General features: G+C 39.3%; 2 protein-coding genes across 6 annotated transcripts in view; one reads left to right on the top strand and one right to left on the bottom strand.

Annotated features, from left to right (window-relative positions):
• NDUFA9 (NADH:ubiquinone oxidoreductase subunit A9) overlaps positions 1-442 on the bottom strand; it is a 36,990-nt gene extending 36,548 nt beyond the window's left edge. Inside the window, exon 1 of the mRNA XM_045466892.1 lies at positions 322-442. Coding sequence (XP_045322848.1) covers positions 322-370 — 49 coding nt within the window. The 5' untranslated portion in view covers positions 371-442. The remainder of the gene's footprint in view (positions 1-321) is intronic.
• A 7-nt stretch (positions 443-449) lies between these two features.
• The window catches only part of AKAP3 (A-kinase anchoring protein 3), a 48,818-nt gene continuing 30,330 nt past the window's right edge, over positions 450-18,937 (top strand). For 2 of the 5 annotated variants that reach the window (XM_045466885.1, XM_045466883.1), the window contains exons 1-5: positions 450-532; positions 992-1,214; positions 3,037-3,165; positions 6,400-6,504; positions 9,325-9,420. In XM_045466885.1, the coding sequence (XP_045322841.1) occupies positions 9,325-9,420 (96 nt within the window). In that variant the 5' untranslated portion in view covers positions 450-532; positions 992-1,214; positions 3,037-3,165; positions 6,400-6,504. Of the gene's footprint in view, positions 1,215-3,036; positions 3,166-6,399; positions 6,505-9,324; positions 9,421-18,937 lie in introns of all 5 variants that reach the window. The other 3 variants (XM_045466882.1, XM_045466884.1, XM_045466881.1) reach the window with 3 other exon arrangements.

The raw sequence follows: 18,937 nt of genomic DNA, 5'->3' as shown, positions 1-18,937 counted from the left end.
CTCATAACCTCAAACCGTTCCAACTCTACCAGAACTCATTCTTTCGATCCTTTACAACACCCCCCTCCCACCCCCGCCACGTTCTCCTTTTCCCTTCCCGTTGCTCATGTTCGCTCAGCACAGACCCCTTTCCAAGTGTACAATTTAATATGTGAGCCGGGGAGGGGAAAAGGAAAGCAGAAACTACAGGCAGTTCCGGACCTAGAAAAACCGAGGTGCCTTGGGAGTCGGCATGAACGCTGCAGCACGGCACCACTCCCAACACTTCGGATCCCCATCTCGGAATCCCGGTAGGGAGCCCCTGCTCCCGGTGACACTTACGTGACATTGGCAGGGCTCGGACAACCCTAGGGTGGACAGCGGCCGCCATCTTCTCCCACAATCCCCCGCAACCGGCGCTCTGGCTACGGCTACTGAGCTGGGCCAAAAGTAATCTTCCACGCCTTGCTGCGCAGGCGCCAACGGGAAAAGAAGGGGCGGGCCAGAGACTAGGATAGGGTGTAAACTGGAGGGAACTGGGGAGGAGAGCAAGGTACAAGGGAGGGTTCGTGGAAAAGAGGGCAAAAAGGGGAAATAGAAAGTGAAGAATTTTGGGGTCAGAATCTCAGATCTGGAGCCGACCGTAAAGGTAATCTCATTACCAAGGAATGTGAAGTTCAGAGTCAACCAGTGACTGGCTCGAGGGCATACAAAATGGCACAACCCGAGCTGCCTGAGCCAAGCTTTCCTGACTCAGTTCAGTTCATTATTTCCTGAAAATGTCCGATAGAGAAGTTCTGGTGAGACTAGGGGAAAGTAGAGGCGCGGCCCCTGCGCTCGGGAAGTTCTCGAAGGAGAGAACCAGGGTCTAGAGGAGAAGTCAGAAAAGAAAGGAGTGAAGCAGGGACGAAGAGAAAGGGAGGAATTAAAATAGAAATGAGGATGTGCACGTCGAACTCGTGCACATTCTCTCCCCGGAGACTTAGCTCTTGTTGTACCCTTTGCCTGGCAGGCTCACTTAGATGTCTACTCCAGCTCAAGTTTCCGCTTGAAGAAAACTTCTCAGACACCCAAGGTGGTCATCACTCCATCAGTCTCTTCGTTGCTATTTTATATATGAAAGCACTTACCACCAACTGACATGTGAATCCAGGTATCCTTATCCTGGTGTATGATTCATGAGTGGACTTAAGGAAGTCTGTGAACCTCCTGAAATATTAAGTAAAATCTAGTGGGTACGTATGCCACTGCACATTTTTCTAGAAGGAAACTCAAGATGATTCTAGAACAGTGGTTCTTAATTTTTTTTTTTAACTGTGGACCAATTTGAGAATCTGTATCTAGACTCCAAGGAGATTCCAGAAAGATTAAGTACTTGGCTTTTTTAACTAGTCTATTTTGGTCGTTCAAGATCTCGGAGTAGGAGACAGCAAACTGCTGTGAGACATCTGCCTTGGGCTTATCAGAAAACAAACTAGTTGGGGGATCTTTCTAGATTGGTAATTCTTTCAGTGTTTTGGGGTTTTGTTTGTTTTTTGGGGTGTGTGTGTGTGTGTGTGTGTGTGTTTAGGAAGAAAGCAGTGTGAGGTGCTTGGATGGACAAAAGTCCCATAATGAGCAGAGGTTATTAGGCTTGCAAAATTGGTTGTAAAATTCAATCTACCAAATTGAATTGCAAGAGGAAAGAAACTTTTGAAGAAAATCAGAGAAGTTTAAAAATGCTACACAGTCTTAAATCTCTTGGCCTCGTCCAGTTTTCACCCAGCGCTTAAAATTTTCTGATATTTGATTCTGGGGTCAATATGATTATAAAAAACTGGTTCTGAAAAGTTGACAGACCCCATTATCATCACCATCCTCCTAACACCTGTGTAACATGCCAAGTATGGCATTTTACATTTCCAAGTCAAATACTGATTGATGTTCTCAATACTAGTTTCAAGGTGGCATATTGTTCAAAAAGCACTGACTTAAAACTCGGAATGTTAGATCCCAGTCCTAGCTTTACCAGTTAATAGTTGTGACCTGGGCAAGTTTCTACACCTGTCAAACAGGGAAAGTAATACCTGCCCTATTACCTCAAAAGGTTATTGTGAGGATCAGATGACATAATGGGTGTGAAGGTGCTTTCTCAACTGCAGAATACTGTATGCATGTAAATGAAGTTCTATTTAAATATCACTGAAGTATCAAAATCCTAGACTGTTAGAACTTGAAGGGATGTAAGACATGAGTAAGCCCAATTTCTTTATTTTAAAGATGAAAAAACTGAGGCAGTATAAAAAAATCATCAATAGATAAATAACCTTGTTGAAGAAAGCCTGTAACAAACAAGTCAGTCACTTTTGAATTTGTTAACAGTTGTAAACTTTATCTTGTGACCTTGATCAAGATTCTTCTTGTTTCATAGAAACTACATATCAGTCCTATATGGAGTCATTAATTAAGAGTATCTAGGATAACATTTCTAAAGGGGATGTACTAAAAATAAAGTCCTCCTCAAGGAAAGAAATTGCCAATCAAATGCCTCTTGGTCTGATTTATCCCAGCTCATTCTCAGGTCAAGGCATTGTAGAGAAAGGATTAGTGCTATTGTATCTGACCATCAAAAACAAAATTATAACCCAGAAATGGTCAGTTTGGGCAAACTATCTGCAAATTTATTATTATTACAAAAGGTAAGATGCTTATAACAGAGTCAAGGCTGAGTCCACAAAATGAAATGATTCCATGGGCTTTGTATAAAAAAATTAGCAGATGCTCAGTTTTTATTTCTTCTCTGTACCCATCTGAATTTGTTTGTACATAACACTGTTGTTTTAAGTGCAACCCATTGGTAAAATTCCCCGTCCCGTATTCCCTTCCTAAATTAGATACTTAAAGGAGAAAAATAATTGGAAGCAAGCCAGCCCAGTCCTTCCAAACTAAGCATCAGAGCCTTGAAGTGTATCTTCACCTATCCCCCTTGTCCTTTGACAACTCAGTTTCTGGTAGCTTCACTACTGTTGCTATAGAGACAATGATATCACCAGTTGTGATTCTGATGTCACTCTTCAGTCCCAACAAGGGGGAGGTACATGGAAGGCTGGGGGAGGAAACAAGATCTTGAGCTGAGCAAGAACATCCCAGCATCTTCACTGGGCATCACTGGAGTCTTCTGTGGTTCACTGTTCCAGTGCTACAGAGGTAAGAAATTCCACTGGACTGATAAAACAGCCCATTTTCTGAGCCTCTGTGGTTAAAAAGGAGAATTCAGTGACAAGCGATGGTTAACTTTTAGTATTCAACCCAGCCTCCTTCTTTGCACAGTTTTAATTTTTGCATCAGTTTTCTGGGAATAAATAAGCCTCTCACTCAGTAGCATTACAGCTAAAGCTACCATCTTTACTGCTGAAATTTTTATTTTGTTGCAGATTTGACCAGATCTCCTTGGCCATCTTTTTGGGATCATGAGGGGCTCTTACTCCCTGCTTCCCAATTTGACAATGAGACTGGAAGCTTGACTACCTGCTGACTTATTTTCATTGTGTAGCTGTTCCAAAAGTTTTTTCTTTTTTGTTTTTTAACCCCAGTGCTCTAATAGCAAAATCAGACTGGTGTAGCTCTGAGTCCCGAATCTCCTCTACTTTCATTCTCTCTACTATTATTTCTGAAGCCTTGGCTAGACAATATGTAGCCATGTGGAGGAAGTGTCTGTACTTTATGGTGCAATAGAGGAAGAAACTAAGGGAAAATGAAAGTGGAGGAGATTCACAGAGAAGCTTAACACTGAATGGTATCACCAAGGGAAAAAGACACACACACACACACTTCTTATCCTTAAACAAAATCAATTGTAACTGATGTCAACAATAACCAAATTTAATTGAGTGTGTACAGTGCACCAGGCACTTAGAGGAAGGCAGCAAGACAGAAAAAGAGAATATATATAATTGAATATATTCCTTTTTAAAACTAGTTACGAAACTTGGTTGAATGAACTTTAAAACCTCATATGATATGTACCAACCCTGCTTCATATATGTTGTCTGTAGTTTGGGCTTTTCTGCGACTTTAAGAACCTTGAGTAAACAGGAGCCTCTTGCTTATGATGGATACAGAAGAAAACAGTCTTGAGATAGAGTTATGGTCTACAGTACAGCAACCATAACCAAACCCCTGTGTTGTGCCCTCTCTGGCTGGTATTCATGATTTGCACTCCTTCTCAATTAGTATTGAGGTAGCAATCACATTGGCACTTTTAAGAAAAATCCCTTATATTGGCTGCAGGATCCCTCTATTGGCCATAGAAAAATTTCACAGCTTGCAGGATGCTAACCTGTATTATGTAGTATGTCCATTGTTTTTAACACTCCCTTTCTGAGCCTCAGTTTCCTAATCTGTAAAATGAGGTTGTTAGAATGGTTTCTAGGGTCCATTTGTCTATACATTGTATACAGTTATCTTTCTTTCCTCATCAAATTTAATAGATAATACAAAGCATTCGTTTTGTCTTTTACATCCTACCCTAACTCCAGGGTATTGTTCACCAACTTTAAGCATAAGAAATTTATGACACCATTCATTGGCTCCATTAAATTCTAGAGTTTCCTTCCCTCTTTTCCATCTTTTTTTTTTTTTTTTCAACGTTTATTTATTTTTGGGACAGAGAGAGACAGAGTATGAACGGGGGAGGGGCAGAGAGAGAGGGAGACACAGAATCGGAAACAGGCTCCAGGCTCCGAGCCATCAGCCCAGAGCCCGACGCGGGGCTCGAACTCACAGACCGCGAGATCGTGACCTGGCTGAAGTCGGACGCTTAACCGACTGCGCCACCCAGGCGCCCCTCCTCTTTTCCATCTTATTATGAAAAATATATACAGATTTAGAAGTCTGAATATTACCATCAAAAGACATTTAAGTACCATATATATTATTATATACATAGTACTATATATATAGTAATACTATACTTATATATACACTATACATACATGTATATAGTACTGTGTATATAGTAATATAATGTACTTATTGTATATGTATACTATGCATATGTGTATACTATGTATATATGTATGCATATACATGTATATATGTATACTATGTATATAGTAATATATTTAGTACTATATATATAGTCTAAAGGTCCATGGATGCAGATAAACACGCAAGAAGACATAGAAAATATAATAAAAGATGCTAGTACATCTAGGTGGAAGTGTTTGCTGGATACATGTGACTAAAATATGTTCTTTCTGTTTGTGAAAGAAGTTCAAGAGCACTTTTGAAGTGCTGATTTATTTGTATTATTGGGGTAGGAGAGTCTGTTAATAAACCACTATATATATATATATATATATATATATATATATATATATGTGTGTGTGTGTGTGTGTGTATATACATATATATGTGTAAATATATATACATATATATGTGCAAATATATATATGAAGAGAGAGAGGGAGAGAGAGTTATTCTCAGATTCTCCTATTAAAGAAAGAACAGTTGACACTATCTGGAATTAGAAATGGGCACTATTCATATATTCGTTCTTTCAGCAGACAATTATTAACCACCAACTTTAATACACTAGTTATGAGGGATACCAAGATGAGTAAGAAAATGCATCTGCCCTTAGAAAGCCATCTAATAAAGGAGATGAAATATATGTGAGCAATTAAAAAACTAGATGGGATGTAAAGGTTGAAGCAAAATATGACGTAAACCTTGATGGAGGACCAATCACATTGAATTAGGTATTTAGGAAATATTTCATAGATGGGGTAAGCTTTGTCCTGAACTATCAAGCAAGGGTGGTATTTAGAGAGACATCACTAGGAGGTTGGGTGGATATTCCAATATGAGAGTACAATGCCCTAATGTCTTAAAGTACAATGCCCTAATGTCCTAATTTAAATGTCTCATAAGAGGTAGTGTAAGGAAGATCATTGATCTGGAAGTTATATCTAACTAACTATAAATCCCCTTTACAACATGAAGATGTATATTTCTCTTAAGTCCTCAAAAGAATATTTACAGAGTGTTTTGAGATCCATGAATTAATTCAGGGCACTTATTCTTCATTCTAGCTATTTATTTTTTGACTTACTAATCAAGCAAGTTTGAGATTAACCTAAAAACTTTTAGTTTCGTCATTGTTATTTAAGGCTATAAATCACTGATTTGGAAGTGGAGAATAATAATAGTCATTTCAGGAACTGTTGGCCAAAAGATAGAACGTTTTTTTGTCGTCTGGGAACCATCAGACTGCACCCAGAATAAGATCTGGACTTGAAATTTGAATGTCATTTTGTGCTCATGACTTGTGTGCTACATGTGAAAAATAATGTGTAAGTCAAAATCATTATTTGGTAATAAGGGCAATTGGGTTCATATGTAAAATTAGTCATTTTTATCTGTGTCTTTCCATTGCAGATCCCTTATATTTCATGGCAGGAGGGGTGGGTAAATTTAGGGATAGTGAAGACAACAAATTAATCAAGAGCTTTCCTCGTATCTCAGAACCTGTCATCAGTAAGAGTAAGTGATCACATAATTTCCTTGCTTTTGCACTTAATTTTCACTCTTACTTTTTAATTGTGATATATAGCTTAAATAAGTTAGGAGATCCTGTTGAGTTCGTCATTTTCTATTAGAAGCAATTCATTAGGATGAAATATCAACTGGAGATTGAGAGGTAAGCTATTGACTCTCACTTGTTCTGTCAACAGTCCAGAGCAACCTGTTTCTAAGTCTTCTCATTATTTGTCCAAGTAATAGTAATATCCATTCCTTTATTCGTGGTAATGACTCAAGCATAAGGATATTAGCATATAATAGCTGCTGAGAGACCATACTAGGCTTAACTTCATAGACTTTAAAAACTCCCTTGTTAGGGTTAAAAGAAAACTATTAAAATGAGATACCAAAGAACTTTAGGAAATTGTAGAAATTTTTAACAAAAAGAATAAATATTTATCTTTCTGGAGCTGGCCAGTCTTTCTCAGAGAGAATCTCTCCAGATAAACCCAGGCCCAGGGATTCTCATTCTTATGCAGATGTATATTAGAATCATCCAGCGAGCTTTTACAAAATTCAATGTCTAAGTTTCTCCACCCCAAAACCATTGAAATAAGATTTTTGGGGGGTTGCCTGGGTGGCTCAGTCAGTTGAGCATCCAACTTTGGCTCAGGTCATTATCTCACGGTTTGTGGGTTCAAGCCCCTCATCAGGTTCTCTGATGTCAGTGCAGGGCCCGCTTTGGATCCTATGTCCCTCCCCTCTCTCTGCCCCTCCCCTGCTTGTGTTCTCTCTCTCAAAAATAAATAAACATTTTAAAAATGTTTCTTAAAAAAGGAAATAAGATTCTTTGGAAGGTAGTATCTGAGTCAGTATCTTTAAACAGCTCTCTGAGTGATTCTAAGGTCTAATCAGGGTGGAGAACCCATTGCTTACCCAAGGAATCTATTGTATTACAGTGTCAGGAAGAGTAAGAGAAACTGTGTCCCTAACTCAGGAATCTGAATTAGTGATTAGGGTATGAAAATACGTACAAATCCTTGTGGGAGCAAAAGACAAGTAGCTCTTAAAAGGTCTTCTGTTTTATTATTTATTTATTTATTTGAGAGAGAGAGAGAGAGAGAGAGAGAGAGAGAATGAGCTGGGGAGGGGTGTTGGGGGGGGGGGGGGGGAACAGAGAATCTGAAGCAGGCTCCAGGCTCTGAGCTATCAGCAGAGAGCCCGATGCAGAGCTCGAACTCCTGAACCACGAGATCATAACCTGAGCAGAAGTTGGACGCTTAACCAACTGAGCCACCCAGGGACCCCTATTTTCTTTTTAATAATTACCCATAATATTCTATATGACGAGAATAATAAATCCTTTTATAAGTAAGCTTAAGTCATGTGTGTAATCTGTATTTTATTTGTGTTGGTTTAATTTTGAGGGAGGATGTCAACCCCCACCACTGCCCAAAGTCCTTTAAAACAAATATTTCCAATTAACCAGCTATTCAACCCCTAATAATGCTTATTTCAAGCAAATTTTTATAAAACGCAATTTCACTGTAAAAAAAAATTAGAATGAGCTTTTGGACTTTAACAGTTTAAAACAACTTATAACAATTTTAAATACTTGCTTTGCTTTGTGAAGATCAAATATGAATCTGTATATCTGCTTAATAAAAATTTTTAGGCACATTAGAGAGGAAATATTGGCTTATTCTACCTTATTGAGAAGTATAGATGTAAGCAAACTTTGTAATGAAAGCAGGGAACTTCAGTATCGAAGCCTGGTAATGGAAATCTGGCATGGAAAAAGAGGTCAAAGAGAAGCTTCTCATACTTGTAGATTAGCAGTGGACAAATATTATGATAATTGGCCATATTTTTGAAGACTATCAAATAAGATGCAATGGTATGGAAAGTGGACAAGACTACGGCAAGGAATATAAGAATAGGGGCTATTACACTAAATTTTGAGGTGAGCCAAAAGCAAGTATAAGCAATTCTTTCATGACGAATGGCAACAAATGAAAGAAGACAGTGGTAGCAGCTAGATGGAGGCTTGTGGTGGGAGAAAACAACTAAAATGATTATCAGCTTTCTGGTTTGGAAGACTAGATAGATCGCAGTGCCATTATTGAGATTAGGGAGTAGAGCAAAGTATTGGGAGAGCTATAGTACAGTCAGTATCAGCAAGGGCATCCACACAAAGGCCCATTGGATGGTGCATGTGGTATCTCTTTTCTCTTGGCCTCAAGAATATTGGCTGAACCATGGAGACAAAGAATTCCCCTAGGATCCTTGGCTACTTGGAGGAGGGATTGGTCTTAAGGAGGATCTACTAGACTTATTGTTAATGTAAGTTAAGCTAGTGCTCTAGAAATTAATGAAAATTAAGCATATATTACTTTAAAAATAAGCTGGTGGGCAAAAAAAAAAAAAAAGTTGGTGGGACAACAACAGGCAGAAAGACACAAATTAATTCTATTTTGATCACATTGAGTTTTGAGTGTCTACTGAAAATCCAGGATGTGGAAGGGCTATCAAGCAAGAACACATAGAGCAGAACACATGGCTACATAGGTTCATTTATGAACAAATCTGTATTAAGCACATCTACATATACCAAGCACCAGCTTCCGTTCTAGAGACACATATATTTAAGAAATCTTCTTGCAGTTGACAGCTGAAGATGAAGAGATCCAGAGTTCGGTGGGTTGAAGTAGCTTTTGGGATAGGTCTCTCTATTGAAAGCATTGCTCCTGTTTTCCACACCTCAGCCATTTGCCTATTTCTCTTTATGTTCATATAACCTGTCCCTTTGATGACCCTTTCTCATTTTTTTTCTAATTCCAGATGTCGGATAGGGTTGACTGGCTACAAAGCCAAAATGGAGTATGCAAGGTTGATGTTTATACTCCTGGAGATAGCCAAGCCCAAGACTGGAAAATGGTAAGGGTCAACCACTTTTTATAGATACTAAATTAGGAATAAGTGGAGTACTATTAAGAGTAGCCTTACTCTCCCTACCACCACTACCCCACCTCTTATTTTCAACGGTGAAATTCTTGGGGAAAAATATGAATTCCTCTAGAACAAAAAGTTACCATCCATATTGTTTTGGGGGTAAATTCTATAATATGGTAATTTCATAGAAGAAATATAGTATAATTAATGCAAAACATATATTACAGCTGTAAAATTTTGTTAGTTTTTAAACAGAAAGGGATTGGATTTCAAACAGAAATGTCTCAAAAGTTCACAAACTATTTTCCGAAATGTAGAACACCTCAAAACTCTCAAAAGCATAAATACTCATCTAAGTAACATTATCATTCTGCCTTCATCAGCCAACAAACATTTATTAAGTACTTAGTGTCAGGCACTATAAATCAGGGTTTAGTTAGAAGATGGAAACCATATCAAGTAATTTGATATTAAAAAATTTAGTGAGGGGTTCCTGGGTGCTCAGTTGGTTGAGCATCTGACTTCGGCTCAGGTTGTGATCTTGCTGTCAGCACAGAGCCTGCTTCAGATCCTCCATGTCTCTCTCTCTCTGCCCCTCACCTCCCAAAATAAATAAACATTAAATTTTTTTTAATTTAATGAAAGGTAATTAACTAAGTTAACCACTAAAAGCTGTAAAAGAAAACTGTAAGAGTTCCAGAAGTAGCAAGTGTAGAGAGAAACCACTACCCCTAGGCTGCAAGAGAGTGAACAGGAAGAGACTAAGAACTCACAGAAGCTCCTTCTCCTTCAACCAAGGCAGCTTCAGATTTCTTTGGACAGAGTGTGGCTGCCACAGGAGCACTATCCTGCTGGTGCAGAATACATTTGCCAGAAGGTGCAAGTGGTCCAGAAGTTCAGTGTCTCTTCAGTGCCCTCTACTAACAAGGCCAGTTGCCAAAGAAAAAATGTTAAAAGGGGTCCAATTCCAGTGTCACAGAGCAAGGCAAAGGATGGTAGACTTGGAGTTGAGAGACGATGTGGATAACTGGCACAGACTCTGTGCTTAGTCCTAGGGTCAGAGATATAAAAACAGGTTAGACAGAATTCTTTTTCTTAATTTAAGGGTTTCATAATCTAATGGAATCACTATGGTGATTCTCATCCTTAGTATTAATATTTATCAAACACCTATTTGCATGTAATGTTGCATGACCCATCTATTTATTCAAAATCTATTTGGTCTATCTTATATAGCCTAAGAGAGAAAACACTAACAAATATGCACAAAACATTAAGACATATAGATAATGAATATCCAATTACTATAGAGTAAGTGCCAATCAAAACTGCTTCTATTAGATCTTTTCTTTACCTTTGCTCTTTCCTGTAGAAAAACAAAAGATAGATCAATTTTAATACTAAATCAAATTTAAAAAACAGTCACGATTTATCATTAAGGAAGGAACACTCTGGGTATGCAACAATAAATAAATAAAAACAGTTTCTGCCCTCATAGACCTTGCCATTAATTTGGGGAAATAAAAACTATACATGTGAAATATAAATATAATATAAAAGTTCTAAATAACCAGTAGACCCTAATTAGATCTAAATAACCAGTAGACCCAAATTATCCATTTGCCAAATGGATTTTCTGGCAGTAATTGCTATAGGTTTTTAAAGAATAGATCCAAGTCGGAGGTTGTCAAGGAAAATTTCATAAAGTATGGTTAGCAGAGCTAGAGGTGAAGAAGAATAGAATGGGAGCTATATATGTTAACTTCAAACTAAAGTCCTGGAGCAGAAGATGGCTGAGGAGAGAAAGTTAAAACCCTTAACCCTTTTTATGTTCTCTTTCATGGATGTGAAAATTTTCCCTGGTCTTGATTAAGAAAGACTCAGAGGGGCTCCTGGGTGGCTTAGTCAGTTAAGCGGCCGACTTCGGCTCAGGTCATGATCTCGCACTCCGTGAGTTCGAGCCCCGCATCGGGCTCTGTACTGACAGCTCAGAGCCTGGAGTCTGTTTCAGATTCTGTGTCTCCCTCTCTCTGACCCTCCCCCATTCATGCTCTGTCTCTCTCTGTCTCAAAAATAAATAAACGTTAAAAAAAAAAAAAGAAAAGAAAGAAAGACTCAGAAATGAGACACCTGGGTGTCTCAGTTGGTTAAGCATTTGACTTTGGCTTAGGTCATGATCTCACAGTTTGTGAGTTTAAGCCCTGCATTGGGCTTTGTGCTAACAGCTCAAAAGCCAGGAGCCTGTTTTAGATTCTGTGTCTCCCTCTCTTTTTGCCTTTCCCCTGCTCTCTCTCTCTCTCTCATGCTCTCTCTCTCTCAAATATAAATAAATCTTTAAAAAAATTTTTTTAAAAGAAAAACTCAGAAATAATTTGGCATCCACCTTCCCACCTGTTCATGATACTACTGTATAAGAAGAGAAAGAATTAAAGGTTGCAAGAGGGCAATGGGGTTTGGAAGATATAGATGTTTGATTGTAGACTTCATTGATAGAAAAAGTCATATGATTAGTCTTTCAGTCAGTCATTATGGCCTCATCAACCACTTTTGCAAAGTTCTGGATAGAGTGGAATAATAGATATAAGGTGCACACTTTTTAGGTTTAAAAATGTAAATAGGCAATAAAAACCTATAAACACAGCCAGCTAACAGTTCTTTATACTCTATCATAAAGTTGTATGCTATGCTATAATTTTTTCAATGTTCTGTGAAAAGAATTGAAAAAGATAAGAGAAATAAACTCTACATCTGCATTATAAGACTTCCCTGTACATGTTACAGCCCAATTATGGAACATGTCTATTTGCAGATAGTGTGCCTATCTTTAAATAAGTAGGTAATATTGAAGGATAGTTTTCAAAAGGTAAAATCAGGACTCCCAATCAGATATTAAAATGAACACGTTAAAGATTTTATTTAACTCATTAATGAGGAAATTGGTGAGGTGTTACAACCAGTTCAAAGGAGAATTAAAAAAAGAGATGTACTATAGATCAGAAATATTGAAATGAATAGCAAAACTGGCCTCTTCCACAGTGCAGAAGGGAAATCAGCTGAACCTCCACTAGACAGAATTTATGTGTCCACAGACGTGTAGAATTATTCTGCATTGTCGTTCAACTGCCTACAGCTCAGAGTTGTAAAATAGCTCCCATAGAATCAGAATCAGATTATGTGGAGGGCTGTAAACAATGCTTAGTCTATAAACTATAGACTATAGGGAATGCATCATTTTCTACTGGAAGACAAATTTTTTTACCTTAGTTGCCTACATTTTGATAAATCCCAAAATAAGGTAACTTTTGATCACAAAACAAGGCTAATTTCACCAGATTTGGTCTGATTATTTACATAGGTATAGCAACCAGATAGGCCTTAAGTTTGCTTTACTGGAAGTTTTCATAAGGAATCTCAGGTTGGACTTTTAAAGGCCTCCATCATTTGATATCCTGAGACTAGGAAGTCAAGACTAACAAACTCTTCCTACCAGGTTTCACCTGTAGTTCCTAGAAAAACTCGCCCGTACACAGCTGGATTTCCGTGAAACCATTGTTCATAAAAATAGTCAAGTGATACTAATAAAAATGTTTAGGCCAAGTACTTTCCATTTTTTTCTATCACACACACACACACACACACACACACACACAAAATGTGGGGAGGGGTAGGTATATAATTGTGAACTGTTACACACAAACTGAAGTGCAGACTAGCCGAACTCATGAACACACATAAGACAAACTTTGACAGCCATTTACATCCCTCACATAACCAAGTGGCAGAAGTAGACACATTAACAGACCCAAAGATATAGCCTCTCTATCATAATAAAAAATAAGAAAAGCATACAAACTATTTTTAGCCATCAATGTTTCAGTATTCTGTTTTAGAAATGAGCAAGGTAGGGGGGGATCGTCGGAAGATGGCGGCATAGGAGGACGCTGGGCTCACTGCGCGTCCTGCTGATCACTTAGATTCCACCTACACCTGCCTAAATAACCCAGAAAACCGCCAGAGGATTAGCAGAAAGGAGTCTCCGGAGCCAAGCACAGACGAGAGGCCCACAGAAGAGGGTAGGAAGGGTGGCAAGGCAGTGTGCGCTCCACGGACTGGCGGGAGGGAGCCGGGGCAGAGGGGCAGCCCGCCGGCCAAGCAGAGCCCCCAAGACTGGCTTGCAAAAGCGGAGGGGCCGGACGGAGTGTGTTCCAACAGCAAGCGGGACTTAGCATCTGGGAGGTCATACGTTAACAGCTCTGCTCGGAAAGCGGGAAGGCTGGAGGACAAAGGGAGGGAGAGTTGCTGAGCCCTGGGACTACAGAGCTCAGTTTGGCAGGGAACAAAGGTGCTCATCAGCGCCATCTCCCTTGCCCATCCCCTGGCCAAAATCCCAAAGGGAACCAGTTCCTGCCAGGGAACTTGCTTGCTCCACACAAACACCCAACGCTATGCTTCTGTGGAGCCACCCCTCCGACAGCAGGTCTGACTCCCTCCCGCTGCCGCAGGGCCCCTCCTGAAGTGGATCACCTAAGGAGAAGCGAGCTAAGCCTGCCCCTCCTGCCCCCATGCACCTTGCCTACCCACCCCAGCTAATATGCCAGATCCCCAGCACCACAAGCCTGGCAGTGTGCAAGTAGCCCAGATGGGCCACGCCACCCCACAGTGAATCCCGCCCCTAGGAGAGGGGAAGAGAAGGCACACACCAGTCTGACTGTGGCCCCAGCGGTGGGCTGGGGGCAGACATCAGGTCTGACTGTGGCCCCGCCCACCAACTCCAGTGATACACCACAGCACAGGGGAAGTGCCCTGCAGGTCTGCACCACTCCAGGGACTATCCAAAATGACCAAACGGAAGAATTCCCCTCAAAAGAATCTCCAGGAAATAACAACAGCCAATGAACTGATCAAAAAGGATTTAAATAATATAACAGAAAGTGAATTTAGAATAATAGTCATAAAATTAATCGCTGGGCTTGAAAACAGTATAGAGGACAGCAGAGAATCTCTTGCTACAGAGATCAAGGGACTAAGGAACAGTCAGGAGGAGCTGAAAAACGCTTTAAACGACATGCAAAATAAAATGGAAATGACCACGGCTCGGATTGAAGAGGCAGAGGAGAGAATAGGTGAACTAGAAGATAAAATTATGGAAAAAGAGGAAGCTGAGAAAAAGAGAGAGAAAGAAATCCAGGAGTATGAGGGGAAAATTAGAGAACTAAGTGATACACTAAAAAGAAATAATATACGCATAATTGGTATCCTAGAGGAGGAAGAGAGAGGGAAAGGTGCTGAAAGTGTACTTGAAGAAATAATAGCTGAGAACTTCCCTGAACTGGGGAAGGAAAAGGGCATTGAAATCCAAGAGGCACAGAGAACTCCCTTCAGACGTAACTTGAATCGATCTTCTGCACCACATATCATAGTGAAACTGGCAAAATACAAGGATAAAGAGAAAATTCTGAAACCAGCAAGGAATAAACGTGCCCTCACATATAAAGGGAGACCTATAACACTCGTGACTGATCTCTCTTTTGAAACTTGGCAGGCCAGAAAGGCATGGCAGGAGATCTTCAATGTGATGAACAGGAAAAATATGCAGCCGAGAATCCTTTATCCAGCAAGTCTGTCATTTCGAATAGAAGGAGAGATAAAGGTCTTCCCAAACAAACAAAAACTGAAGGAATTCGTCACCACTAAACCAGCCCTACAAGAGATCCTAAGGGGAATCCTGTGAGACAAAGTACCAGAGACATCGCTACAAGCATAAAACATACAGACATCACAATGACTCTAAACCCGTATCTTTCTATAATAACACTGAATGTAAATGGACTAAATGCACCAACCAAAAGACATAGGGTATCAGAATGGATAAAAAAACAAGACCCATCTATTTGCTGTCTACAAGAGACTCATTTTAGACCTGAGGACACCTTTAGATTGAGAGTGAGGGGATGGAGAACTATTTATCATGCTACTGGAAGCCAAAAGAAAGCTGGAGTTACCATACTTATATCAGACAAACTAGATAAAACTAGATGAAGAAGGGCATTATATAATAATTACAGGGTCTATCCATCAGGAAGAGCTAACAGTTATAAATGTCTATGTGCCAAATACGGAAGCCCCCAAATATATAAAACAATTACTCATAAACATAAACAACCTTATTGATAAGAATGTGGTAATTGCAGGGGACGTTAACACTCCACTGACAGAAATGGATAGATCATCTAGACACACGGTCAATAAAGAAACAAGGGCCCTGAATGAGACATTGGATCAGATGGACTTGACAGATATATTTAGAACTCTGCATCCCAAAGCAACAGAATATACTTTCTTCTCGAGTGCACATGGAACATTCTCCAAGATAGATCATATACTGGGTCACAAAACAGCCCTTCATAAGTATACAAGAATTGAAATTATACCATGCATACTTTCAGACCACAATGCTATGAAGCTTGAAATCAACCACAGGCAAAAGTCTGGAAAACCTCCAAAAGCATGGAGGTTAAAGAACACCCTACTAAAGAATGAGTGAGTCAACCAGGCAATTAGAGAAGAAATCAAAAAATATATGGAAACAAACGAAAATGAAAATACAACAATCCAAACGCTTTGGGATGCAGTGAAGGCAGTCCTGAGAGGAAAATACATTGCAATCCAGGCCTATCTCAAGAAACAAGAAAAATCCCAAATACAAAATCTAACAGCACACCTAAAGGAAATACAACTAGAACAGCAAAGGCAGCCTAAGCCCAGCAGAAGAAGAGAAATAATAAAGATCAGAGCAGAAATAAACAATATAGAATCTAAAAAAACTGTAGAGCAGATCAACGAAACCAAGAGTTGTTTTTTTGAAAAAAATAAACAAAATTGACAAACCTCTAGCCAGGCTTCTCAAAAAGAAAAGGGAGACGACCCAAATAGATAAAATCATGAATGAAAATGGAATTATTACAACCAATCCCTCAGAGATACAAACAATTATCAGGGAATACTATGAAAAATTATATGCCAACAAATTGGACAACCTGAAAGAAATGGACAAATTCCTGAACACCCACACTCTTCCAAAACTCAATCAGGAGGAAATAGAAAGCTTGAACAGACCCATAACCAGCGAAGAAATTGAATCGGTTATCAAAAATCTCCAAACAAATAAGAGTCCAGGACCAGATGGCTTCCCAGGGGAGTTCTACCAGACGTTTAAAGCAGAGATAATACCTGTCCTTCTCAAGCTATTCCAAGAAATAGAAAGGGAAGGAAAACTTCCAGACTCATTCTAAGCCAGTATTACTTTGATTACTAAACCAGACAGAGACCCAGTAAAAAAAGAGAACTACAGGCCAATATCCCTGATGAATATGGATGCAAAAATTCTCAATAAGATACTAGCAAATCGAATTCAACAGCACATAAAAAGAATTATTCACCAGTATCAAGTGGGATTCATTCCTGGGATGCAGGGCTGGTTCAACATTCGCAAATCAATCAACGTGATACATCACATTAATAAAAGAAAAGAGAAGAACCATATGATCCTGTCAATCGATGCAGAAAAGGCCTTTGACAAAATTCAGCACCCTTTCTTAATAAAAACCCTTGAGAAAGTCGGGATACAAGGAACATACTTAAACATCACAAAAGCCATTTATGAAAAGCCCATAGCTAACATCATCCTCAATGGTGAAAAACTGAGAGCTTTTTCCCTGAGATCAGGAACATGACAGGGATGCCCACTGTCACCACTGTTGTTTAACATAGAGTTGGAAGTTCTAGCATCAGCAATCAGACAACAAAAGGAAATCAAAGGCATCAAAATTGGCAAAGATGAAGTCAAGCTTTCACTTTTTGCAGATGACATGATATTATACATGGAAAATCCGATAGACTCCACCAAAAGTCTGCTAGAACTGATACATGAATTCAGCAAAGTTGCAGGATACAAAATCAATGTACAGAAACCAGTTGCATTCTTATACACTAATAATGAAGCAACAGAAAGACAAAGAAACTGATCCCATTCACAATTGCACCAAGAAGCATAAAATACCTAGGAATAAATCTAACCAAAGATGTAAAAGATCTGTATGCTGAAAACTATAGAAAGCTTATGAAGGTAATTGAAGAAGATATAAAGAAATGGAAAGACATTCCCTGCTCATGGATTGGAAGAATAAATATTGTCAAAATGTCAATACTACCCAAAGCTATCTACACATTCAATGCAATCCCAATCAAAATTGCACCAGCATTCTTCTCGAAACTAGAACAAGGAACCCTAAAATTCACATAGAACCACAAAAGGCCCCGAATAGCCAAAGTAATTTTGAAGAAGAAGGCCAAAGCAGGAGGCATCACAATCCCAGACTTTAGCCTCTACTACAAAGCTGTAATCATCAAGACAGCATGGCATTGGCACAAAAACAGACACATAGACCAATGGAATAGAATAGAACCCCCAGAACTAGACCCACAAACGTATGGCCAACTAATCTTTGACAAAGCAGGAAAGAACATCCAATGGAAAAAAGACAATCTCTTTAACAAATGGTGCTGGGAGAACTGGACAGCAACATGCAGAAGGTTGAAACTAGACCACTTTCTCACACCATTCACAAAAATAAACTCAAAATGGATAAAGGACCTGAATGTGAGACAGGAAACCATCAAAACCCTAGAGGAGAAAGCAGGAAAAGACCTCTCTGACCTCAGCCGTAGCAATCTCTTACTCGACACATCCCCGAAGGCAAGGGAATTAAAAGCAAAAGTGAATTACTGGGACCTTATGAAGATAAAAAGCTTCTGCACAGCAAAGGAAACAACCAACAAAACTAAAAGGCAACCAACGGAATGGGAAAAGATATTTGCAAATGACATATCCGACAAAGGGCTAGTATCCAAAATCTATAAAGAGCTCACCAAACTCCACACCTGAAAAACAAATAACCCAGTGAAGAAATGGGCAGAAAACATGAATAGACACTTCTCTAGAGAAGACATCCGGATGGCCAACAGGCACATGAAAAGATGCTCAACGTCGCTCCTTATCAGGGAAATACAAATCAAAACCACACTCAGATATCACCTCACGCCAGTCAGAGTGGCCAAAATGAACAAATCAGGAGACTATAGATGCTGGAGAGGATGTGGAGAAATGGGAACCCTCTTGCACTGTTGGTGGGAATGCAAATTGGTGCAGCCACTCTGGAAAACTGTGGAGGTTCCTCAAAAAATTAAAAATAGACCTACTCTATGACCCAGCAATAGCACTGCTAGGAATTTACCCAAGGGATACAGGAGTACTGATGCATAGGGGCACTTGTACCCCAATGTTTATAGCAGCACTCTCAACAATAGCCAAATTATGGAAAGAGTCTAAATGTCCATCAACTGATGAATGGATAAAGAAATTATGGTTTATATACAGAATGGAGTACTACAGGGCAATGAGAAAGAATGAAATATGGCCCTTTGTGGCAACGTGGATGGAACT

Source organism: Leopardus geoffroyi, chromosome B4 (genome assembly GCF_018350155.1).
Source record: "Leopardus geoffroyi isolate Oge1 chromosome B4, O.geoffroyi_Oge1_pat1.0, whole genome shotgun sequence".
Classification (NCBI taxonomy): Eukaryota; Metazoa; Chordata; class Mammalia; order Carnivora; family Felidae; genus Leopardus; species Leopardus geoffroyi.
This window is presented reverse-complemented; position numbering and strand designations above follow the sequence as displayed.